Source organism: Hypanus sabinus, chromosome 7, assembly GCF_030144855.1.
Source record: "Hypanus sabinus isolate sHypSab1 chromosome 7, sHypSab1.hap1, whole genome shotgun sequence".
NCBI lineage: Eukaryota > Metazoa > Chordata > Chondrichthyes > Myliobatiformes > Dasyatidae > Hypanus > Hypanus sabinus.
In genome coordinates, this window is record NC_082712.1 from 129,169,904 (window position 1) to 129,197,233 (window position 27,330).

The window sequence follows — 27,330 nt, forward strand, 5'->3', positions numbered from 1 at the left end:
AAACTAAATAGGTTCCTTGCAGAAAACACTGAACAAAAGGAACAAGATTAAATCAGGTATTCGAGTGAAAGTATCTCAAGACGTCACAAGATGGAGCTCATGTCCATTGCCAGAGCTCTGCAAACACTGAATCTATTGAATCTAATAAGCCACAGACTAAGCCTTTGGTTTCATCAACAATAAGTGCATGTGCCTATTCTAATTTGCTACCGAATGAATTATTTATCCACTTGAGTTCGCGAAGGCCTGATGTAACCATGATGCCATTTTGCTGGATGAAGTCAGATGGAACAAGGTGTCCACTTGCTATTAAACCCTAGAGCAGACAAATCTGAGCTGCGGTCAGATAGCTTGTCTGGAAGCTGGGTAGAGGCCCGTATTATATCAAGTATGTTTGGGTGTTGGATAGGTGTGAGTGATGGTGGACTCATTGGGAAAAGCCAGATACCAGGACCCAATACTTTCTCAATGGTTTTCAGATGGGAGGAGGTACCAGAAAGTGGGGCAAGAGAGACATCAATCCAGTCTTTGTAAAGAGGAAGAGAAACATTGATAGAAACAGGCAACTTGCTAAAGATGATTGGGATGAAGGAACTTGAGAAACTGTCAAAATGTTTCTCAATGCCTTCTTAATATGTGCAGAGCTGAAGGGTCAGGTTCTACAGGACTAGGATTAAAACTGTCTGGTGGCAAGTTATTGTGGCAGAGAGAACTCCCAATTGATTTGGTTATACAAACAACAAGTTCAAAGTTCTTGCTGGAGCTGATTAAGTAAAGGGCATGTATCTTGATGCCCTCAGTGCAACACTCACACAGGCCTGCTGAGTTCCTCCAGCATTTTGTATGTAATATGAAATATAGTTTTTAAGGTATGTTCTTTTTTTTGTGGAAAATGGAATATTTGGCGGTCTGTTACAATAAAAAAAGATTGCTAAATTGGACCTCTATTGTAAAATTGTCACCGTTATCTTTCACCATTTTATCTTATAAATGATAGCATTTTTCTCAAGATTTTTGTGTGATTTAGCCTTGCCCTACATATTATTCTCAGTTATTTTCCCTCTTCTCCCTACTTTCTATTCATAATGTGGACATAATTGGAAGTGGCAGTATTAGATATCCAGAAGGAACTGATTTTTCCTCTGGAAATATGGGAACAAATACAGATCAAACTTGAAGCAAAGTTGATGCTTCTGGAAAATGTTAAGTTATTCAAGAAATATCAATGCAAGTTGCTGGTTTGATAGATCATGCACACAAGTTTTAGTTTGTTCACAACCGTAACTTGACATGCAATGTGATACAATGACAAAATTACTTTGATCCACAAATTTGTCCTTCATGATACACCCAGTGGCCACTTGATTATACCTGCTATACCTGATAAAGTGGCTTTTGAGTGTATGTTCGTGGTGCTCCGCTGCTGCAGCCCATCCAATTCAACGTTCAACATGTTTGTGTTCAGAGATGCTTTTCTGTACTCACGTTGTAATGCACAGTCATTTGAGTTACTGCCAGCTTCCTGTCAGCTTGCACTCGTCTGGCCATTCTCCTCTGATCTCTCTCATTAACAAGAGGTTTTCACTCACAGAACTGCCTCTCACTAAATGTTTTTTTTTGTTTTCACACCATTCTCTGTAAACTCTAGAGACATTGTGTGTGGAAAATCCCAGGAGATCAGCAATTTTGAGATACTCAAACCACCCCATCTGACACCAATTATCATTCCACAGTCAAAGTCACTGAGATCATGTTTCTCTCCCCCACCCCCACTATGCTGATACATGATTGGCTGATTAGATAATTACATTAATGAGCAAGTGTACAGGTGTAGCTAATAAAGTAGCCACAAAGTGTACACTTCTTGAGAAATGGACACATCTTCTGCCAACAACCAATTCTGTAAAAACACCAAAACTTATTGGATACTTTAAAGTCTGTCAAACCAACTTTTGTTTTGCTCTGTGCAAGAAAAAAAAATCAGACCTTGAGTAATATTTGTTTCTCATTTCCTTTTAATGGATTTATTTCCATGGTTGGAGAAATTTATATTTTCTACAGACCATCTAATCGACTGCTCATAGAGCACACCAATAGGATTAAAGAGTTAGGAGCTAAGATAATTCAGATGATCTGGAGAACCATGGTGGAGATGCTCAGAATCAGTTTGATTGGATACCTTGCAATGAATTCTAAAATTTCACATCTTGCTGAATAAAGTGAGGAGATAGAATATTTTGTCCAGGAAAGAGAGGAATATTCAACAGGAGCCATGTGAAAATGTGGCATAATTGCAATTCATAACGTGAAATTCTGAACACAAAAATGAAAAAAGCATGTTTGTGACTTATGAATATTAGTGACAAATTTTTCCAAAGGATGAAAATTAACACTTCAAGCTTCCAGATACTTCCTGTCTGGCCCAAAATGAAAATATAGGCCTGAATAGGCTCCAGCTTTCTAAGAACTAAATGGACTCTGGAAAGCAACCAGAATGGCATACCATCAGAAGTACAGTAACTCTTTAACTGCTCACTGGGAAATCCAGCACTATCAATAATAAAATATGGCTTGAAATTACAAATCTAGTTTATAAAATTAATAGATAAAAGTAGAATCCAACTTAAGGTGTTTCTGGGATTACAAATTGGGAAGATCTAGTCTGTAGTGACTATCCAATTGGATTCCTCTCACTGGGTGGAAGTCCATGCTTCATTACTCACTGCCCTGTCTATTCCTGTACTAGAGCAGAATATTGATAATACATTTGTTAGTGGTTGATACTAGAAATGTACACAGAAACATGGTCTGTAACACACATCACAGTGCATTAACATATAATGATAGAGCAATGATTATTAATTAACCTGCATCAAATGAATATAACTCACTACACACAATGTGCTGGAGGAGCTCAGCAGGTCAGGCTGGGAATGTTTTGGGCCCAGACCCTTCAACAGAACTTGAAAGGAAGGGAGAAGACATCAGAATTAAAAGGTGGGGGAGGGGAGGAAGATGTACAAAGTGGTAGGTGATAGGTGAAATGGAGAAGGGAGGGGTGAAGTAAAGAGCTGGGAAGTTGATTGGTGGAAGAGCTAATTGGCTGGAGAAGGGAGAATCTGATAGGAGAGGAGGGAGAACCATGGAAGAAAGGGAAGGAGGAGGAGCACCAGAGGGAGGTGAAGAGCAGGAAGGAAGAGAAGATGTCAGAGGGAAGCAATGATGAGGAATGGTGAAGGAGAGGAGGGCATTGCAATTACTGGATTTGAAAAATTGACATTCATGCCATCAGGTCGGAGGCTAACCAGACAGAATGTAAGGTGTTGCTCCTCCATCCCGAGTGTGGCCTCATCATGGCAGTGGGGGCCATGGACTGACATGTCAGAATGGGAATGGGAAGTAGAATTGAAATGGGTGACCATCAGGAAATTCCATCTTTTGTGGCAGATGGAGCGAAGGTGCTCAACAAAGCGATCTCCCAATCTATATCAGGTCTCACCAATATACAGGAGGCCAGATACAGTAGCTGACCCTAACAGACTCATAGTTGAAGTGCTGCCTCACCTGGAGGGACTGTTTGGGGTTCTGAATGGTATTGAGGGATGAAATGTAGGGGCAGGTGCAACACTTGTTCCTCTTTCAAAGATAAGTGCCGAAGGGAGACAAGGGACAAGGGAGTCGGATAGGGAACAAACCCTGCAAAAAGCCAAAAGTGGGGGTGGGGGAGGGAAGGGTGTGCTTGGTGATGGGATCCTTTTGGAGATGGCAGAAGATATGGAGAATTATATGCTGGATGCGGAAAATGGTGGGGTGGTAGGTGAGGTCAAGAGGAACCCTATCCCTGGTGGGGTGGCAGGAGGATGAGGAGAGGGCAGACATGTGCAAAATGGAAGAGATGCAGGTGAGATCAGCAATGACGGTGGAGGAAGAAAAGCCTCTTTCATTGAAGATAGAGGATATCTCCCTAGTTCTGGAATGAAAAGCCTTGTCCTGAAAACAGATGCAGTGGGAGATGGAAGAATTGAGAGAAGGGGATGGCATTTTTACAAGTACAGGGTGGGAAGAGGTATAATCAAGATAGCTGTGAGTGTCAGTGGGTTTATAAAAGATAGCAGGAGATAGACTGTTTCCGGAGATGGAGACAGTGAGATTGAGTAAGGTGAGAGAGGTGTCAGAAATGGACTAAGTAAATTTGAGGGCAGGATTGAAATTGGAGGCAAAGTTGATGAAATTGACAAGCTCAGCATGGGTGCAGGAAGCAACACCAATGCAGTCATCATTGTGGTGTAGAAAGAATTGTGCAATGATGCTGGTGTAGGCTTGGAACATGGACCGTTCCACGTAGCCAATGAAAAGACAGGCATAGCTGGGACCCATGGTGAGTGTCCACGTCTACACCTTTGGTTTGAAGGAAGTGGGAGGAGCCAAAGGAGAAATTGTTGAGGGTAAGGACCAGTTCCACCAGATGGAGGTAAGTGGTGGTGGAGGGGAACTGGTTGGGTCTGTTGTCTGGAAAGAAGTGGAAAGCCTTGAGGACCTCATGATGGGGGCTAGAAGTGTGTAGGGACTAGACATCCATAATGAGAATGAGACGATCGGGGCCAGGGAACTTAAAGTCATTGAAGAGATCCGAGGGCATGAATATAACCTGTTGTACCATGCACACATCACTTGCTCTGGAAAATGGAAATAAAGCCTTGTAACACAGGCAAAAGTTTGGCTCAGTAAACATTGTACACTGAGTCTGATTGGGTAAAGATGTCCTTTATTTGTGAAGTACAAGCGCATTGGACAAGTAGTTTGGCACAAGGATAAGCACATTTAAAAACCTAGAATTCAGCAAGAGTCATACAGTTGAAGACCATGCCTGCTAATTAACATAGGTGATTAATGCTGATTATACAGACACTGCAGGGAATAATTTCTTCCAATTTCATTTCAATACATACAATTCATTGCATGATGCTAGATTAAAACAGTTCTACATATTTGCAGCCAGCTCTACTTCCACTTGAGCTTTCATTCAAAGAAGTTAACCAATCAGGGAGCCTCCTTTGATGCCGCCCCACAAAAGAAGGCAATAGAGTATTGCCAAAAAGCACAATTGCCCCAGGTTTCATCCTGTATGCCAAAGATCACAGGCGCAACTAAATTCTTTCTCTGTTGCTGTTCTCCTTCTTGTGCAGGTGGCCCAGCCTCCACCGTGCGATCCCCAAGTGCTGTAGTATAGCCAGGAAATGATTGTGAAAGGCTCATAATTGGGTCATTGCGTTCTGCAGTATTCCAATGCCATAAGCAAGTCTCTGGTTGGAACTGTGCCCTTCAGAAAACGTGGCAGCTAAAACAAACCCTACCAGCTAGGCAACACATAACTCGCTCTTTGGTTATATAACACTCAGACACATCATGTGTTTACAGGGGATATAGTGAGCACTAATTCCTCCACAGTGTTGGTGATCATTAATTAACCTTGTCTGTTGACAGTCATCAACAAGAGTGAGAGCAGGAAGGAGGTCCTGAAGAAATATTTTAGGGAATTAGGTAGGGAGCTGAAAAGCAAGACCTCAAGGGTAGTAATCTCTGGATTTCTGCCTGTGCCAGGTGCCAGTGAGGGTAACAATAGGACGATTTGGCAGAATTGAGGGACTTCCATTTAGAATAGAGATGAAGAAAATTTTCTTCTGTCAGAGGGTGGTCAATTGGTGGAATTCATTGCCACAGGGTCTATTTAAAGTGGATGTTGATAGGTTAATTAATCAGGGTGTCAAAGGTTATGGGGAGAAGACAGAAGAATGGAGTTGACAGGGATAATAATTCAATGATGATGAATACCTAATTCTGCTCCTATGTCTTATGGTATATAACCCATCAAGTATTGTTGGAACCCACCTTCACAATGAGGATTGTGGCTAAGGAGCGTGGACTGTCACACTACTGCACAGGGCCAGTGTGAACAACCACAATGGCAGATCAAATTAAGCAGTAGAGACTCTCCATAATATAGTCTTAATCTCCGGTGCAGTTGCTGGATTATACTCTGCATTGTTAACCATCAGTAGAGATACAGTCTGTCCTAAATTACTGTCAGATTAGTGCCATAACAATGTTGGGAGACTCAGCCATCAAACCTCTCAATATTCAAAGTTTTAGGGGGCCAATGTCCAAGAGACCAATGTCTAGAGTGTTCATGTGGCATTCCAGAATTTCATGTGTGGTTTTCAATCCCCCACTCCCTGTTCATGTAGCATCACCTATAGAACTCCCTCCAGAAATGACATCACTGTATTTATGACTGATCTGGCCAAAAGTATCGGTTACTAGCAATATGATATACTCCCCATTAGCCTTCAGCGCCATTTGGTGAAGTATATGCTAATATGATTCTGATATCCACCATCCCCAACACCCCCCCCCCCCCTCACCATGGGAAAGGGGTGAGGGACTGAAACGCTAACCAAAGCACTTAGCCCAGAACATTACATCAGGAACATTACCTGGAGGCACAAGGAAGGCCAGCCAAAAATTTCTAACTCACTCTGATCCCTTTACGTTGACTGATGGGGTTTAGTGGTGGATGGGGAGGGGAGGGATTTGGGATGGGGATCCAAAGGTCTAGCTGTGCTTCCTTGCATAAGTCAGAATTTCTGCTTGGCTGATGGCACTGATGAAGCAGCAGGGAATCATGATTCTTTTCTGCAAATGATTGCACTGAGAAGATTCTTTCCCATTTCTCTCACTCCTTAGCTACTCTGTAAGTCCACCTATTTAGTCCACCATTTCAATAAGAATATCCTGTCTCAGCCATAAATCTAAATATTGCAAGTTGAGCTAGGATATTAATAAGGAATTTTATTTCCTTGGACAAATGGAGGAGTGCACACAACTTTTACTGGTTCCATTCTATTCATGGAACTTTCATTATAAAAGAAACATTCCTTAGGATTGGGCATTATGGTCAGATTGGGCAGATGGTTAGCCAACATTTCCATGCAGAACCCCAGCTAGCTACAGAGTGCCTACCAGCATTCCCACCACTACCTGTAAGGAGTTTATATGTTCTCCCCGTGACAGAGTGGGCTTCCTCCAGATGCTCCAGTTTCCTCCCACAGTCCAAAGACGTACCAGTTGGTACGTTAATTTGTTCATATAAGTTGTCCCATGATTAGGCTGAGTTTAAAATAGGGGATTGCTGGGCAGCATGGTTGAAGGGCTGGAAGAGCTATTCCACGCTGTATCTCAATAAATAAAATATTGCAGACTCCTCTGCTTGGGCATTGCTGAGTGGAAGAGCAGATGTGTTGCATGTCAGATGAGTCCAGGGAGTTTTATACTGTTCCAAATATGCCATGTACTACCATGGCCACTGCCCTCGTTTGAATAAATCTCCAGACTTAACTATAAAAATAAATGAATCTCTCTCTCACACACTACGTTTCTATTTTAATTACTAGAGGCTCAATGTATTCAGAATAAACTTCTCTGATTTAGTTAATAATGCTGGGTTTTAATTAATTTAATTTTAACTGACTTTCATGGACACTTGAAAAACAGAGCAGATCTTTGGTTGAACAAGATATCATGCCCATTGAATTGAGGCCTTGAGTGATTGGGAGCCCTGTGGCTCCCAGGCTTGTCACAGCTGTGGAGCCAGTGCTTGGCACAGGCAGCTGTTACAGCAAGGATGATCAGTCGGCAAGGTGGCCTCTTAATTTACATTTTAAATCATAACTAATGGAAAAATGAGGAACCTGTGCCCATGTACAATTTCTTTTGATGTGGAAAACTCTGCTTAACGTACTTTGTCATCCAACAGAGTAAATGATTGATACTGATGGTCTATGAAACTCGGCTGCCCTCAGCACTGGAAGTGAACCACTGAAATGTGACTGCAATATCTACCAGAACTAGATCATTTGTTTTGGTAACCGTACTGGAGCTGAGCATTGAAAGGTTTCTTAAAGGTGGTCATTTGAACAGGAAGAAGAGGATATGTGCTGAAGATTCAATCAGCCGTGCAAAGATATCTGCAAAAATGGGTAGAGGTAACTGAAGACCTATGGAGTCATTAGTAGTGATCTTTCAAAGATCACTAGATTCTGGAATAGTTCTGGAGGCCTGAAGAATCGCAAAAGTCACTGCACTCTTTAAGAATGCAGTGAGGCAAAAGACAGTAAATTATAGGTCAATTAGCTTGACTTCAGTGGTTGGGAAGATGTTAGAGTCCATCATTAAAGATGTGGTTTTGGGGTACTTGGAAGCACGTAATAAAATAGGCTGAAGTTAGCATGGTTTCCTTAAGGGGAAATCTTGCCTGACAAATCTGTTGGAATTCTTTGAGGAAATAACAATTATGATAGTAAAAGGAGAGTCAGTGGATGTTGTTTATTGGATTTTCAGAAGGCCTGTGACAAGCTACAGCATATGAGGCTGTTGAACAAGGTATTACAGGAAAGATACTAGCATGATAGAAGATTGGTTAACTGGCAGGAGGCAAGAGAAAGGTTAAAGGAGGCCTTTTTCTAGCTGCCTGCTGGTGTCTAGTGGTGTTCTGCAGGGATCAGTTTTGGGTCCGCTGTTTTTCATGTTATATGTTAATATTCCGGATGACCGAATTAATAGTTTAGTGGCCAAGTTTATGGATGATGCAAAGGTAAGTGGAGGGGCAGGTAGTGTTGAGGAGGCAGGGACATGAACAAATTAGGAGAATAGGGGAAGTGGTAGAGAGAATATAGTGTAGAGAAGTGTTTGGTCATGCACTTTGGCAGAAGTAATGGACGTGTAGACATTTTTCTAAATAAGGATCAAATTCAGAAATCAGAGGCACAAAGGTCCTTGGGAGTCTTAATGCAGGATTCCTTAAAGGTTAACTTGCTGGTTGAGGAAGGCAAATGCAATGTTAGTATCCACTTTGAGAGGACTAGAATACAAAAGCAAAGCTATAACGCTAAAGCTTTATAAGACATTGGTCAGACTGCGTTTGAAGTATGGTGAGTAGTTTTGTGCCCCGTTTCCAAGAAAAGATGTGCTGGCATTGCAGAGGTTTAAAAGAATAATCCTAGGAACAAAAGTGTTAATGTATGAAGTGCATCTGATTGTTCAGAGCTTGCATTTGCTGGAGTTTAAAGGAATGAGGAGAGATCTCATTGAAACCTGCTGAATATTGAAAGGCTGAGATAGAGTGGATTTGGAGAGGATTATTTCCAATAGCCGGACAGTCTGGGACCAGAGGGAACAGCCTCTGAATACAAGGAACAGAGATGAGGAAAAATTTCTTTAGTCAGAGAGTGGGTGTATTGGTGGAATTCACTAACACAAATGTTGTGGAGGCCAAGCTACTGGGTATATTTAAAGAAGAAGTTGATAGGTTCTTGATTACAATGGTAACAAAGGTTATATGGAGAGGGAAATTACATCTGCCACGATTGAGTGGCGGCTGAATGGCCTTATTCCGTTCCTATGTCTTATGGTTTTATGGATTGTTTCTAAACCAAGGTATGACTTCAATGATTACTTTTGCAGGTTAATGTTCTGAATGGTAATTCATCTATTCATACCAAAGCAGTAATAACCTAGCTTAATGAACAGTGGACTTGTGGGGCAGCTCTGTGGGTAGGGGAGCAAGGGGAAATTCTCAGATGCCGAACTGCTTGTTCATTCTGTTCAGAGCATCAGAAACAGTATCGAGCTCCTGACGAAGTTCTTTCACAACACTTGTGATGCTCTTGAGGTCTTTCAGAACTTCAACAGTCTGAGTGTAAGGATTGTATCTCACACTGAACGGGCGCTTGATAGTCTTTGCAAATTCCCTTCAAGAACAAATTAATAAATTAGGTTAAAAAGATTTCAGTGCAAATACAAGGCAAATCACTTTCCAACCTAGAAGATTCCAGAATACATCCCTGACCTACATGAAGTTAACCTTCAGTGTTCCTGAACTGTAAACATATAGCTGCTATGAGCCCATATCTAATGATTAGTCATTAACTCATTTTTATTAAATTATCTGTATGGATAGTTGTTGAGACAAGCCAGGTTACCCCTGATACATAATGGCCAAAATACTTGCATGAATTAGCCATATAGATTCACATATAAGATGTAACCAGTTGAACAGGGCAACAAACAAGAAAATCTGCAGATAGTGGAAATCCAGAGCAAGATGTTGGAGGAATTCAGCAGCCCAGGCAGCATCTAGGAAAAGGTACCATCAACATTTCAGGCTAAAAAAGAGCTTTTTCACTCCGGTCCTGCCAAAGGGTTTCGGCTCAAAATGTCAACCATTCCTTTTTCCATAGATGCTGCCTGACCTGCTGAGTTCCTCCAGCATTTTGTGTGTGCTGAACAGGGCAACAGAAAGTTTGTAAGTGTTGAGCTATTCCAGAGAAATAAACAGAAAAAAGAGATGAATTTCAACAAACATTTGCGTACATTGTTTTTTCTGTGGAAAGATGATCAGAATCAATAACTGGCTTTCCCTTTTAACAAGAACCTGGTTTGTTATGGATACACAGAATCATAGAAATTTTATTCTAAAGAAGGAGCCCATTATCACTGTGCCAATTGAAATACAACACCTCAATCTAACCCCACCTCACAGGTCACAGGTCTCCAAATGCAATGCAGTGAATTTCAGATCCCTACCAACCTCTCTTCCCTCTCTTCTAACCATTCTACCAATTATTTTAAACCTATCCTTCCCATTCCCAACTCCCCCACCAATCATTACCCTGCTTTCTGACCTTTCTACTAAGAGAAATTATCCTGCTTCCTCTATCTAAGGCATTCAAAATGATATTCACACCTCAACACCAAAGAAACTAATCACAGCCTCTCCAATCCTTGCTCACAACTAAAAATTTCTAGTCCTGCCAACATCCTTAGCAATCTTCTCCACGCCTGCTTCTGTAGACTCACAATTGTTACAACACGGTGACCAGAACTACATGCTGAAATCAAGCTGTGGCCTAACTGGTTTTATACAGTTTTAATGTAACTTTCCTGCTTTTATAGATTGCACCTCACTCACACTCACTGACACTAACGTTCATTTCAATGTGGGTGTACCTACACCTCAGGGACTGCAGTGGTTCAAGAAGGTCGCTCATCACCACCTTCTCAAGGGCAACTAGGGATGGGCAATAAATGCTGGCTTAGCTGGCAATGCCCACATCCCATAAGTGGATAAATTAAAAAAAATAAAGAAACGCATCCATTAAGCCATTTAATCACCTTATCGACCTGTCCAGCTATCTCCCTGTTTATCTCCCTACCTCCATACTTCCCAGTATTGAATATTCCCTAAGCTTGTTGCCTCCCTTACCCCACTCAAGCAAATGCATAACCTCACAATCCCCAGACTGAATTCCATTTATAAATCTAATAAGCATCCGACCAAACCATTGATAACCTCTGAAGCTTTCCTCCTGCCTCTCAGCCACACATTTTTGTATTGGCTGTAAATTTCTCTATCACGTCCCTTCCATTGACATTGAAATCAATAACATACACCACAACCACTGAGGGGCTGAAGTACAAAGCTCCAAATTTAATGCTCTCCATGTTTCTCACTCACTCCAATCTACTCTCTTATCTACCTACTCACCTCATCTTTTCCTTTGCTTCTTCAAAACTTTCTGAAACAAAATAAACATCCTGAAATGTGGTGATGAGACACTCCTGCTTGGAAGTGACTTTTGGGTCGAAAGGCTTCACCTTGGCATTTCCTGAGAGCGAGTACTAAAACATTAGAAAAAACAGATTAGTGTGGTCTTCATAAGTGAGATTTACAACTTTAGTACTTCTGCTTGGGAGATGTATAAAAATATGGTTAAAAGAGAAAAAGAAAATGCAGATCGCCAACGAGAATAAATACTAAGTCCATTCAGATGCAATATTTTGGTTATGTCAGGGGCGGGGGACCAAAGGAGGAGAAGAGTTTCAGAGTTCTTGGGACCTAGTAAATAAGAAGCAGAATCTAGCAACTGTTGTAACTGAAGCTTAGAAAGAAAAAGAGGAACATCTATTAGTTTATTTATAAAAACAGTAATAGAGCAAAAGAATTGGAATGGTAAGAGTAAGGATTGAACATCAGAGGTAGCAAAAGATGCAAATGACAATGTCCTCATACACTGAATGATTCCAAAGAGAATATTGTGTGAAGGAAAAGTTATCACTTGGAGATCATTACATTACATTCAAATACTAATTACGCAGATCCACTGAATGTGCAAGTCCCAGTCTAGATAGACTATTGCTAACCTTCAATTCACTGACAGATGACAGCAGTCCAGCTCCATAGACTCTCAGCTGACCATCCTGCTTACACAGTCCAAATTCCACAGTAAAAAAGTAACACTGTAAAATGAATTAATCATAATTAAAGTTCAATTAAGCACTTCTACCATTTCAAACATATTCACAATGTTCCCATAACTTACTGTGGCAAGTTTCTGAACTGCTTCATCTGAGGCTCCCAAAGAAGCCAAGCCAATCTCCTGAGAAAATTGGGCAAAACTCGGCTCTGCCAGAAGAGGAACGTGTCCCATCAGCTCATGGCAGGTGTCACTGAAAGATCAAAAAAACGTGCAAATCTTTCCACTGGGGTTACAAGTACGTTTCTGTAAGTTACTGAAGCTGTGGTGTCATGCAGGGAATAAGCAAAATATTTTACTTTACAAGTCACAATTCAGATGCAGTTAAAGAGTTAAGTTGCTCAGCTGCATGGCAATGAATGAAATAATCCTGAATAACATGGACTTTGAGGATCAAAACACATAGCTACATTTATAGAAGTATATTTTCCTAGGAAGACGCTGTTGGAGTCAATTTTTTTATTAATGCGGGTTTAAATGGGCTTGTGAAGCTGTGGATTTTTCATAGACATAGTGATGTACAGCAGAGAAATGGGGCTTTCAGTTCACCAATCCATCCCCGACTTTTCACCCATCTACAATAATTGTGAATTATATATTGTTTCAATTGTACACTGAGTTGATCTGTGAGGTGGCAGCTTTGTGTTATATGTGACACCAATTTTTCTCTTTGGTTATTTTTTCATTTAACAAACAAAATAGCAAATTGTAAATGTGAATATCTAGTTTTATCTCAATGAACTTTTAATTCTTGTATCATTTTACACTTTTACTTACAAAATGTTTTTAAGCAGAATTTTTTGAGATTAAATGAACATTCTCCATTCTGCTCTAATGCCTTTAATACTCTTTCTCTCTGCCCTCTTTATTTTCACCCGATTCTTAGGGAAATCATAATCAATACCATTACCAAAAGGTACAATGCATCGTACTCTACAAAAGCTTCAATTATTATCCTAAAACACTTTACACTGCATCATATCACGCATCTTATTTTAAATCCTACTTTAGATTGCATCCTGTCATTTATCATATATTTCGTTCTCTATTAGATTCTTCAGTTCCTAACCAACATTCCCTCTAACTTTTTGTTTTACAGCTGTCCGGGTCAACCACTGCTCTGAGCAGGAAATTTTTACTTGGCCTGAAAAGTGCTTGGCACTTTAAACATTAACATTATATTAAAGCAAATTCCAGTGAAATTTGGCTTTGTGCGTGGAAGCATTTCAGTAACTGCACGACCGTGCTCCCACACAGCTTAGAGGGAATAGTGTTCCTAACATTCAACCTTACAGCCTGACCTAAACTCTACTGTAATTCCTGCCCTTATTATTCATCTTATCTCACAGCTACCCTTTGTTTAAATCTTACTTAGTATTTGAAACCCATCATCAAACAGCGCTGGGAAAATTACTCCAATATTTACATTAGAACTCATTCAATGCATTTGACTTTCAGTTTTTAATTCTGTTAATCCAACACAATGCAGGATGGACATTAGAATACAAATCTTATATTGGCAACACCATTAATAATGAATTAAGTACCAAGTTTGCCACCTGAATTTTATAAGTGGTTTTCCTGGGCTACCACTACACATCCTCTAGTAATGAAATTTGAAATAGTTGTCACTTGGGCTCTATTATTAACTATGTCGGCGTGGTATGATTCATTCTTAAATCTTGGCAGAGTTAAAGAGACCTTTTATTACAATGTTCTGTACTGTATGTTCCATATCACACTGTCCTGTTGACCTCCCTCATCTTACCCATTATTCATCATCACATCAAACAGCAGCCAATGAAACACTCACGGTTCAGGTGTGTAGAGAGGGTCTGAACTGTGCCTCACATATTGAGTGCAATGAAAAACTCGGAAAGCCAGGCCAGCCAGGAAATCCCGGGGAGACAGATATCCAGCCACAGGTCGGATAGTGAACCCAGTGCGTTCTGAAAGACAGGACCAAAGGGTATCACGGCAAGAGCACAAGAAATAAATCGAGTAATGAAACAAGTGTCAAAAAAGATACAACCAGAGGATTATTCCATATTGATATGCCATAAGCAAATAGCAATTTTAGGCAACCAGCAGGAAGGATTTGGACCAACAAGTTTATCCCTTTGAGTTAATTAACCCAACTACTGGAAAACACCACTTCTCCCAGTCTTGCAAAAATACATTTACTTTCTATTGAGTCTCTCAGTGTCTACTACGGTAACCTTTCCAAGTGGCTTTACTACAGGAAAGTGCATCTAACTTCCTTTTTCACAACAAATTCTTCCAACCCCAACATGGACCATAACTTAACTTTGCAGACTATGCAAAAGCAGAAATCTTTTACAGTGCCAGGCAGATTCTCAGATTCCGTGTGCTGCTGAATTTGGAGTGGTAGGACCTCAAGTAAGACATCCGCAAACTTTATTTGCTGAGCTATGGAGTCAGCAGGAGTACACACTCCATGGTCACTTCATTGAGTACACCTGTACATCTCCTTGTTATTACAAATATCTAATCAACCAATCAACTCAATGCATAAATGCATGTAGATGTGTTTTAATAGGTTCATTTGTTTTTCATACCAATCAGAATGGGGAAGAAAAGTTTCTCTGACCATGGAATAATTGTTGGCACCAAACAGGGTGGTTTGGGTATCTTAGAAACAGCTGAACTCCTGGGATTTTCATAGACTGTGTCTATGAAATTTACAGAGAATGGTGCAAAAGACAAAAAGAAAAACACCCAGTGAGCAGCAGTTCCATGGGTGAAAATGCCTTGTTAATGAGAGAGATAAGAGGCCAATGGCCAGACTGGTTCAAGCTAACAAGAAGATGACGGTAACTCAAGTAACCACACATTACAACAGTGGTGTGCAGAAGAGCATCTCTGAATGCACAACACATTGAACCTTGAAGTGATGAGCTACAGCGACACCAGGCTCTAATGAATACCTACTAAAGTGGCCTCTGAGTGTATGTGATGAACAGGCTCCTAGAGCATGGTATGGTAAAGCATCCATTTACTGCCGTAGTGTCAGTAGCAAATAATCAATAGGCACATAGTGAAATTACCGGTCATCCAACCTACCCTTGCTTTGTGGGTTGGGAAGGAAGAAGAAAGGGGTATTTCTTTACTCAGAGAGTGATAGCTGTGTGGAATGAGCTTCCTGTAGAAGTAGTAGAGGCCAGTTCAGTTGTGTCATTTAAGGTAAAATTGGATAGGTATATGGACAGGAAAGGAGTGGAGGGTTATGGGCTGAGTGCGGGTAGGTGGACTAGGTGAGATTAAGAGCTCGGCACGGACTAGGAGGGCCGAGATGGCCTGTTTCCGTGCTGTGATTGTTATATGGTTATAAGGAAGCCTACAGGAATTCTTCAAAAACTCATGCATTTAATGGAATTGGTTGGCAGAAAGGTTCCACTAATAAGTTCATTGTGATATTTTTTCTACAGAATGAAATTGAGCCATTGTGTTAGTTCATTTTGTTTGCTTTATTTAATTAACTCATTTGTTTATATTTGTCCTCATCTCTCCAATGTGTTAATGTTGGATTTTAGAAGAATGCACTGGGATGACTGCATCCAGTCCACAGAACCAGACATCCAAAGGAAATAGCTAACAGACTTTTAAACTCAACCTGTTTTAACAACAAATCTGCAAGAAATTCAAGGCATCAGGTCAGAGCAAAGAAGAATTTAATCATTTCACCAAACCAGTGAATGTACAAAGCATAATGCAAGACACCAACCCTCAAGGCAAGGGTAAAATGTATGATTTCAATATATGCTTATTGATTATACCTATTGACACTATGACAGTAAATGGATGCTTTACCAATTGTACAATGTCATAGTAATTATCTCATCGGAAAGTAAAATCAGTGTAATGATTTCCCACAGCATTATGATTTCTGCTACTTGCCCTTCAGAAACTTGGAGACATCTTCCAGTTGAGGAATGTTGTCTTCTCTGTAGCCACAATACTTTATTAGCAGAGGCAGGTTCTTCAAATATTCTCTACAGGCATGGGTTGGATAGAGCTTGGTCAATTCTCGGAATACAGTACCCCATGTCTTTACTTCTTCCTCCGTAAATTCTATCCACGGAATGGGATTACCACTGAGGAGGAAGTTAACAATTAACTTTGGAAGGCCTTGCATAAGAGTTACCACAGTATACCTGTCCATATCACTATGACATTTCATCACGCAAACATTTTTTTTTTGTAAGATTGTATCCAAACTGAGGGAAATTTACTCTTGTGGGAACAAGTTGCATTTTCATTTATTCTCATGGTGTAACGATCACTGTTTCCCATCAACAACAGCCTTGGAGAGCCTCTTCCATGCTTAAGAAAAGATTGGGGCAAAGGACCAAAAGATTGATCAAAGCTGAGTCTTAAGGAATATTGTAAAAGGGGAAAGATAGGTAGAGAGAGATGGGGGTGTTTAGAGAGTGAATTTCAAATCTTAGGCCTTAATAGCTGATGGTACAGGAGCCAGTTTTGGAGAAAATAAGGAACTCAAGTGTGCAGAACTGATGGAGCACTTACGTTGGGAGTTTATGCAATTGATGGAGCTTACAGAGATAGTGAGGGAAGAGGTCATAAGTGGTGGTGAAAGAAATTGTGAAAATTTAATTTGATGCGTTGGTTAGTAATGAGCCAATGTAGATCAACATGAGGCAGGAAGATAGGTGGAAAGAAGCCATCTTAACCTCAAAGAACAGCTATGGTTCTCATTGAGTTAGAGAGAATTGAGTTCACTCTGTATCAAAATAATGCCTTGGGTAACAATGGAGGTGGAAATGGTATGCTACATAAATTGTTTTCATAGCATCAAAGAATGGTTACAGCACATGAGGCCATTCATGCTGCAATGTCTGTACTAGCACCTTACTAGAGTAACTCACTAGTTCTGGTCCTAGCTCCTCTTCATAGCTTTGCAAATTATTCCTCATATTATTATTCATTTCCTTCCTGAAGGCTATGATGGAGCCTGCTTCCACCTCGGGTAGAGGAGAGGCAATGAATTTCAGAGAAGCTGCAGAGAAGCATTTTTTACTCACATCACTATGGATTCTCAACCCCTCCAGTAAAGTGAATAGCCTCTCATTATGCACACTGCAGATCCCTTATCATTTTATTTCCTTCTAGTAAAAGGTTCCTTCAGCATTCTCTTCAAAGATGCTTCATCTTTAATGGACTGCTCTTCTCCGTGTTCTACTTCTTTTGCTATTCACGTGCTCAGAGAACACTTTTGGATTCCTTTTTAGATAGCCAGCTTTTAATCACCTCTCCAATGCTAATCTTCACCTCCCACCTGATGTGCTTGCAACAAGCCTAGTTCTCTTTGCCCTGGGTAGCATTGTCCCCTATATCTTCATCTGCATCTCTTTCATCATCCATGGAGCTCTGGATTTGTCTGTTTCTCCTTTGCTCTTCATGGAGAAAGTGCCTCAGCTGAACACAAACCAGAACCTTTCTATTGCTTCTGATGTTCGTTGTGTATGAGCTTTGCCTATCAATATTTGCTTCCCCTTTCCCAGGACTAAACCATTTACATCCCACTGGTTAACCTTCATCCATCTTTGGATTACTCCTTCTCCTAAATTTAATAATGTTATGATCACTATCTCCTGACTGTTCCCACCATCAAACCCTTGTTGACTTGACACACTTCATTCCTCGAACCAAGGCTGGCAATGAAACACTCCTTCCTTAGAGGCAGCCCATTTTACAGCACTTTTGATTCCAGTTTACTTGGGCTAGATCCTCACTGTTCCCACTAAAGTTGAGTTATATTTGTGTGGTGAACTATGTGCCTGTCTGGACACGCCCCCTGCTGAATGCTCCTGTGGCTCCTCCCACAGGCCCCTGTATAAAGGCGATCTGAGGCCTGACGCTCGGCCTCAGTCTCCAGGATGTAGTATGATGGACACTCACTCCTGGTTCCTTCTTCCAGTCAATAAAAGCCGATATCTCGCCTTACTTCTCAGTGTGAGTTATTGCTGGTGCATCAATTTGTAACCTATCTATGCTGGTACTAGCCTCTGTAAAATACAATGAGCTTGAATCCCATGTCTCAGAATTCTTCGTGCCAGTATAAACTCACAAATCATCCCACTATATCCCCCAAGTTCATGCTGGTCTAACAGTGACTTCTCTAGACAGGTTCCCTCACCATCTCCATCAATCGCATAACCTCCCAACATATGTGCAAAGTTGATGCAATAAACTGGAAGTGTACTCGCTGATATAGCAAAATAAGATAAAATATTACACCTCCAATTGTGGGGATACACATTTCAGGGTTATTGACACTTACTGCTTATAGTCCATCGCCAGATCAGCAAAATATTTCCTCCTTTTTCGGTAGACATTGTCTTTGAATCCCTTTTGAAATCAGAATAAATAATGGGGAAGTAATCAGACATTCTCCAAATCGATGAAGCATTCAGGAGAGACAGTAATACTGAAGAGAAACTTTAAATTATAGTACCTCAAAGGGTGCTTAAATGTGCTTCACATAACATGGACATTCAATGAATGAATTATGTATTCAGTCTCTGGTCTAATGTGTTCTGGCTATTGAGCCCCAATCTGTATGCTCACTTTCAGACTCCATACAGTGAACACCTCAACCTCACCTCTACTACAAAACTATTTTGAGCAGCTGTAGACTGGTGCAGCTCGCACATGATGAGGGCAGGACTGCAGGTGCTACAGTGAGCCTGCGAGCAAGCCACAGTTCCCAAGATGTGCGGGAGTGAAACAAATCCACAATGAACTCTGTAAACCCAAACCCAGTGGTTACTGCTTCTGATGCAGCTGTGATGGTGCTTGCACTACCTTGTCCCACAGAGTACTGTGACACAGGCAGCTCCAATCTCACATCACAGAAAACGGTGTGTGGGGGGGGGGGCAAGTTTCCAAATAAAAGCTCACCCCAGAGAGTCTTGATGGCCTTTATCAATAGCTTGCTACTATCAAAGGCCCTTGCATCACTCATATGTTGAAATCAGACACTTGAAAATGGGCTTAAGTACTTTTACAAATTAAAGAATAAATTTAATTGAAAATGCCTTAAAGTACTAGAAATAAAGAAAAAGAAGTAAACCACATATCTACATCTACCTTTTTACTCAAAGTCAGCAACCTCATCCAATAAAGGGGATCCCACTTCCTATGTCAGCTATGGTTGGGATAGCATGAATGCGAGGTGCATCCAGCCTATCTCCCCAAAACATCAGGGACCGCTCCGTCCCTGGACCCAGAGTGAGTCCTACAGGAAGGTGGCAGGTCAAATGCACCAATCATCTCCAGATTCTGCTTTTAAATGCACAGGTCTGGAAGAAGGACAGGGTGACCAGCGAGGAGGACTTCTACAAAGGGTTCCCTATGGAAACGCTGGCCATGGGGGAGCATGCTCCTGCCCAATCTTTGTGTTACTGGAACCAGGAGGAGAGGCAGGTGGATAATCCATTCCCAAGAGAATGGCTGGCCATTCGAGTAGAATGACAAGGCTGGAAACCTTCATCTGACAAGTGATTTATTTCATAACCATAAACAGCCAGTGAAAGCAGGGGAGAAGGCCGACTTCGTGAGGTAACTAACTGCCTTTACATACCGGGTGATCTGCATCCAGGTCAGAACCATACATCAGCACCCGGTTTGCACATTTATCCAGATCCTGGATCTTCTTTGGAAACCATGGAGTGAATTCCATATCTGCAGAGAGGAGAGTACTTACAATATAAAGCAAGTGCAGTCTTCATCTTTACACAGGAAAATGTTCAGTCATCACAGTTCACACATTATACACAGAAGCAACATTAGTGCTGAATAGGAGCATTTGGGAACTTGTATTAGCTTCTCTTGGAACTCACTTGTGAAAAAAGAAACAGACCATTTTTAGTTTCAATGCTGAGGAGAAGATGTTACTTAACATTGTTCCATCAGCTGAAATGAGAATCACGGCAGAGTAAAAATTGAGTAGCGTCTTCTCCTCAGCATTGAAATTTAAAATTGGTCTGCATGTCTATTAACAAGAAAAGATGGTAATGTCTCTCTTATATATTGAGAAACATGCTTGTTGTAGAGAAGAAACAGTCCATATTTACATCGGGACAGAGGCATATGACAGGCAGCGTTCCATAATGAGATAAATATAGATATAACAAATAAGTATTACAATTTTAAATGGAAAAGCAGTCTATATTCATATAATGCTCACACAGCAGATAGACGATACATCACATATGTAAATACAAAGGCAAATATTACAAATTAATATTATCTATTTATAAGAGGAAGACAAATAATGCCATGGATTTTATATATACAAAGAAAGCTACACATTACTATTGAATATTATTTGTTTGTAAACAAAAAGGAATCTATTACTAACAATTTATTTTCTATGTCCATAAAGAGAAACTACATATTGCTGATAAATAACATTGATTTCCTTTGAGACTGGTAGAGAGATAAAAAATGAGTAATAACATGTACTTGTGTACAGACAAGCAAAGATTAAAGACAAGCAATATTCTGTTTTAAGTATTTATGTAAGGAAAGACATTAAATCATACATAAACAAGTCCTTTTGACCCACCTTAACCATGATGTGTGTCTACCCTAATCCCATTTGCCTTCACTAGCCCCACCAGGCCCGTATCCCTCTACACCCTTCCTTCCAAGAACCAGTCCAAACCCTTTTAAATGATATAATTGTATCTGCTTCCACCACCTCCTCTGACAGCTCATTGCAGATATTCATCCTCACCCCATTTGAATCCTTAATTTTTCCCCCTTTCTTCATTGTATTGACTTTGAAATTCTCACCTTCATTTTTAAATCCCTTCTTTACCTCACTTAACCACGTTTGCCACCAATGTCTCAACATGATCATTTTCTTTTCTCTTGCCGGTCTCTTAATTTTCCTTATTCATTCCCTATTCTCAATGGAAGAATCTTCCATCATCACCCCCCTGCATTAATTACTGATACAAACTCTGACGTCAACGACCAGTCTGCTCCAACAAGACCCGTTTACTTTATTGTTGCTGTGCCAATTTTAATATCTGATGTTAAAGGTCTACGCATTTATGGACTTTTTAATACAATATGCTACTGACACAATATGGGTCATCCATGGAATCACACTAACATACTGAGTTAAGATGTACCCACAACGATACAGATCCACTTACGAACACGTTTACTGATAGAAAATGACACGCACTCAGTGACTACTTTATCAAGTACACCTGCACACCTACTCATACTCACAGTGATACAGATCCACTTACAAACATATTTACTGATAGAAAATGACACATACACTAGTGACTACTTTATTAAATACACCTGCACACCTACTTGTTAATGCAAATACCTAATCAGCCAATTATGTGGCAGTATCTCAATTCACAAAGGCATAGAGATATTGTCAAGAAGTTCAGTGGTTTGAGTATCTGAGAATCTACTGACCTCCTGGGATTTTCACACACAACAGTCTCTAGGATTTATTGAAAATGGCATGAAGAACATAAAACATACAGTGAGCAGCAGCAGTTCTGTGGGTGAAAACACTTGATAATGAGAGAGGTCAGAGGTGAATGGCCAGACTGGTTCAAGCTGACAGGAAGGTGGCTGTAACTCAAACAACCACACGTTACAGCAGTGGTGTGCAGAAGAGCATCTCTGAATGGACAACACTGGCAGTGAAGTGGTTGGGCTACAACAGCAGAGGGGGTACCTAATAAAGTGGGCGCTAAGTGTATACTGTCATGGACTGACATATGAACAGTAATAAGGTTCATAAATGCCTGTGGCCTGCTGGTTCTCAAAACCTCTCTCTATACCTGGGCCTTGGATTTCTTGACAGAAAGACCACAGTTAGTCTGTGTTGTCAGCAACATCACTAGCCCACTGCTGATGTATGAATGCACTGCTAGATCCATTTCAAACCAAATCACTGTGTTAGCTGATGAGATAACAGTCGTTGGGCACATCAACAATAATGATGAGGTGGCACACAGAGAAGAGTAGAGTGGCTTGTTGAATGGTTCAGGCACAACAATTTGAGTCTCAACGTGGACAAGGCCAAAGTGTTGATTGTGGACTTTAGGGAAGTGCAGGTTGACTAAACCTCACTTCACATAAACGGCTCCTCCATGGACAGAGTTAGGAATACCAAGAATCTAGAAGTGCGCCTAACAACGATCTCACCTGGTCCCTCAACACCAGTCGGGAAAGCACAGCAGTGTTTCCATTTCCTGAAGAGATTGAGTTGAGCAGGGCTCCCCACCCCTCCCATTGTAACCAGTTTGTACAAGAGCACCACTGAGAGTTCCCTGATCCACTGCATTGCCATTTGGTACGGGAATTGGAAGGCATCTGACCACAAGACCCTACAAAGGAGTGTGAGGTCTGCTGAGAGGATCATCAGGGTCTCCCTTCCACCCACCTGAATACTTATCAGAGCGATGTGTATCCAGACCCTTAGCATTGTCAATGATCCCTCCCAACTGTCCAACAATCTCTTTGACCCCCTACTAACAGGCAGGAGGAACCATAGTATTATGACAAGGACTGCAATGAGAAAAAGCTTCTTCCCCAGGCCATGAGTCTACTGGACAACCTGTCTCATCTTGTACAGTATGAAGCACCAGTAGCATTTATACTGTTTTACCTTTTAATTTGTGTTGTAAATGCAACTTATTATTTGTTGATTTATTTGTGGTAATATTACTTTTCGAGTTGTGCGTGAGTTATATGTACTGGGTTGTGCACCTTGGTGCAGAGGACATTATTTGGTTTGGCAATATACTGTACATAGTTATGGTCCAATGACAATGAGCTTGAACATAAAATACTCATAAATCAGCTCAATGATAATAACAGACATATTTTCATAAAACATTTTTATAGAACCACTTCTACACTCACCGGCACATTCACACAAATGAACTGGTTTGATTCTTACCATCATCCTGTGCATGAGAGTTGTCAGGCGAGTTCAGAGTGACTACATTAACGTGACTCTTCAGAATCTGGATGATTTCATTGAGTTGTTCTCTGTTACTGTCACAGTCTAAAAAAATCTCAAACTCAGAGTTCCTCCGTTTGGACTTTCGGGACTCGATGTGAAGCAGATTCACGTGCTTCTCCTGGGGAGTGAGAAGACACAATAGATAAAACCAATGAGGTTGAAACTAAGAATGACAAAACTACACAGCAAACTTACAACATTAAGCAACTTGACTTTGAACTTCACAAATGTTGTGCTATCTTTGACTGTAAAATATTCCAAAAGAACCTTGAGAGCATCTACTTCTCTTTAACTAAACTTTAATAAAAGCTGCAGTGATTAAACAACCAATAGAGAGAGGTAATAAATATTGAATCTAATTGGCTTTTGCATTAACTATGCTGGAGATATCTTTAGGAAAGCTAGCTACATGAAGCATTAATTGTTAATCAAAATAAAAGAAGGAATTACCGAAAATGCTCACAGAGTCAGTCAGCATATTCGGAGACAGAAACAGAATTATTATCACAGGCAGATGATCTTTCATAAACATGATGGTATTTATTTTTGCATTTGCTGCTTTTCCTGTTTTCTAATGTTTCGTATCACTAGGCTTTAATTTTACTAGTTATTATGTGTGCATTAAGCACGTCTCTGGCTTGATGAAAAGGATCATGTTGAACTCATGCACTTTTGTACAGGGTAGAATAAATAGTTGGACTGGGTTCATGGCTGAGAATTGTATAAAGCAAGAGAAAGTTATCAAAAGCTAGGCAGCATCAGCTGATTGAAAATCAGATTTAGGATGCACCTTCTAATTAATCCAATTTAAGATGCGTTATGAGTCCCACAGACAGAATTTACAGCTGAAAAGCCAGTGAGTTAAGATAACCATTAAGTAATTTATCCATTTAATTTAAGCTTTTTTTTGATATTAACAGTAAAACACTCCTAAATATTCACATTGGTTCTACATTTTCTGATGCTACCGTTTAGACTTCTGTCATTATTGGAACTTAGGTCAGTTTAGGATGTGGAACGCGATTGTAAAGTTGCAGGTGAACAACTATGGATTTATTATCTTTTCATTAGATTATATTTTTATGATGTTGTCTAATTACAAAATCTAGATTGGTTCTACCTGGGGATACTACATTTTTCATTCTGCTGATGCTATCTAGATTTTGATAACTTTCTCTTGCATTAGACAATTCTCAGCAATGAACCCAGTCTAACTATTTATTCTACCCTGTACAAAGCAGTTGTGCATAAAAATGCCTCGCTGTGAAACATTTTACTTCATTTGGCATTTAATGTTAACAATTTCTTTTCACTAAAGCTGCACGTATAGAAATTCTGCAGGTAAACAACATGGCTTTGGCATATTTAATTTTGCATGATTATTTTCTAGAAAATGGAAGCACTAAAACAGGAACTGTGTACTTTCCAAGAGCACCTGGTAATTGAACCAAATTGTTGTGAATTAATCACAAAAGGACATCAATTCTTAAAGAAAGCTTGACAGCCAGTCAGCCACCACATGTAATGAGGAGAGAGGGGCTGCAGGAAAAAGGGAGAGCACTTCCAGATCCGTTCAGTGGTAGTGAGGCCCGTGAATGCCAGAGGCAAGTGTGGAGAATTCACTATAGTGTTCAGCCAGAAGTACAAAAGAACTAATGTGTCCCAACTTCCTCTGGAGATCTCCACCATCAACTAATTCAGTCTTTGGCTAATGCAATTTGCTCCATGGGATGTAAGTAAACAGCTGAAGCACTGAATATACCGTATACGGCAATAGTCTTGACAATTCTTTGGTAATTTCATCTCTGTGAGACTTTATGGGTGTAGCTGAGGAATAAGAGAATGATCACCATGTTGGAGTTGTACTATATGACCCCAAATTGTCGAAAGGAGGTAGAAAAACAAATAGTTGAAAAGATCGTGAAAAACAAGTTGTCATAGAGAGGATTTTATCTTTCAAACATGGACTGCGCCTGCAGTATTATTATATGAGACAGCTATAGGCAGCTGAGATCAAGTGAATCCCACAAGAAAGTACAGGGGATGTGAAGTGTACTCAAGAAGCAAATCAAGAGTGCAAAAGGGCACATAAGATTGCTTTGGCAAAGAAAACTGAGGATTTATATGTAAAGATTTTTTTTAATATATTGAACAACTAAAAGGAGAACAAGGCCCCTCACAGACCAAAGTGGACATCTATGTGTAGAGCCACAGAGGAAGGGAAAGATCCTCAATTAATATTTCACCTATATTTTTTTATTTTTGAGAAAGGCATGAGGACCAGAACAAGGAAGATGATACTTGTATTAAAAGTCCTCTTCCTGTGTATCATCTGAATCCCTCATTCCTTTCAACTTCATGGGTCTATCTAAAAGTAATTGCCCACTGTCTCCTAGTAACCCATTCCAGGCAGCTATCCATCTCTTATATTTTATTTTCATATACTTTGTTTTCTTCAGAATAATGGAGCCTGATAGAAATTCAGTATATAAAATAGAAATGCATAGACAGGGTAGATAGTCAAGTGTCTTTATCACAGGGTGGGGGCGGGGTTTAAAAGAGATTTGCAAGGCATTCTTTTAACAAATGTAGGAACATGCTGCTAAGGGAGGCAGATGGAACAGAAACATTTAAGAGATAGTTAGACAGGCACATGAACAGGCAGGGCATGAAAGGATATGCAGACAAATGGGATTGGGTTAAATTGGCATCATCACTGGTGAAGTCATTGTGGGTCAAAAGCCTGTTGCTGTGATATAATATTTAATGCATGCCCAAATTTAGGAACAGGCATGAAGACCACCAAGATGATTGGGAGAGCTGATATGTAATAATAATAAGTTGTAGGCTCAGAGAACATGAGTATCCATATCCAGTAAGTGTCATCAGACCTAGAGCTGCTCCTTCAACAAACTTCAGAAGTAAAGGTTATTGTTTCCTTGGGATTTGTATTTGAAGATACTGAAGTCTCACTCTCAGCCTCTTTAAGGACTTCCTTTCTGTATGTTCCAAGTGTGGAAGTTGGCACAGTGGTGCAGATGTCTGTACGATTCAGCAGCACGGGTTCAGTTTTGTACTGTGATGCTGCAGGTATGGACTTGACATATTCATTCTGTGGTAGATTAATTGCTTAATATAAAGGTCTGGGTGGGTGGGAGGAGAAGCAGGGTGAACTTAATAGGCATGTGCATGAGAGTCGGTTATTAGGAAGTAAGTGGGGGAACTGAGTTGACAGGATTCCTCAGAGTGCTGACATAGATTTGATGGGCCGAAAGAACTCCATGTACAGCATGTAGTACGCTTTTTTGAAAGGATATGAATGAACTGAGAAGTGAATAAAAAGAATGTGTGTTGCTATCTCCAAATTTAATGCAGTAATGTCACCTGGAAAAGTCTCAGTGCTTTTGCCAGACCTCCAACCTCATTCTTCAAAGAGAAGACCACTGCCACTCGTCCCCGCTCCACAGACACATTGCAATTCTCCTTATTCTCCTTGCTCTCCTCAATCTTGCAGAAATTCGATTTGTTGATCTGCAATAATGACAAAAGAGTGACAGGGATGGTCCTGACAGGTTACTCAAGACAAGTGTCTACTGGTAACATGGAGTTGTCTCACTAAACTGGATATGATCGACAAATGCGTAGAATCTAGCTTATTTACAAATGTAATGAATCCAGTGAGACAGCAATTTCCTTGAGGCTGCATACAAATGTAAAGTGGATATCCCAGGCAGAGGTACAGAAAGGGCAGAAAGGCCATTGCACAGGCTCTCGCTTCAATTGCATCGTTAAAAGTGGAACTAACACAATTCAACTCAATTGCACAAGGGAGAAGAGGCTCTGGGGAAAAATATGTTGTGGCAGATTATACCAGGTCTTAAAAAAGGAATAATAATGAACAACAGG

At 40.4% G+C, this 27,330-nt stretch overlaps 1 protein-coding gene across 1 annotated transcript in view; it reads right to left on the minus strand.

The window, feature by feature from the left end:
- Nucleotides 1–4,755: 4,755 nt before the first annotated feature.
- Nucleotides 4,756–27,330, minus strand: part of LOC132397177 (tryptophan 5-hydroxylase 1) — a 28,401-nt gene continuing 5,826 nt past the window's right edge. The window contains exons 2-11 of the mRNA XM_059975581.1: nucleotides 26,809–26,955; nucleotides 23,359–23,542; nucleotides 19,996–20,096; nucleotides 18,694–18,761; nucleotides 16,290–16,486; nucleotides 14,185–14,320; nucleotides 12,438–12,564; nucleotides 12,259–12,354; nucleotides 11,603–11,736; nucleotides 4,756–9,806 (exon numbers count right to left, since the gene is read on the minus strand). Of these exons, the coding sequence (XP_059831564.1) occupies nucleotides 9,632–9,806; nucleotides 11,603–11,736; nucleotides 12,259–12,354; nucleotides 12,438–12,564; nucleotides 14,185–14,320; nucleotides 16,290–16,486; nucleotides 18,694–18,761; nucleotides 19,996–20,096; nucleotides 23,359–23,542; nucleotides 26,809–26,955 (1,365 nt within the window). The 3' untranslated portion in view covers nucleotides 4,756–9,631. The remainder of the gene's footprint in view (nucleotides 9,807–11,602; nucleotides 11,737–12,258; nucleotides 12,355–12,437; nucleotides 12,565–14,184; nucleotides 14,321–16,289; nucleotides 16,487–18,693; nucleotides 18,762–19,995; nucleotides 20,097–23,358; nucleotides 23,543–26,808; nucleotides 26,956–27,330) is intronic.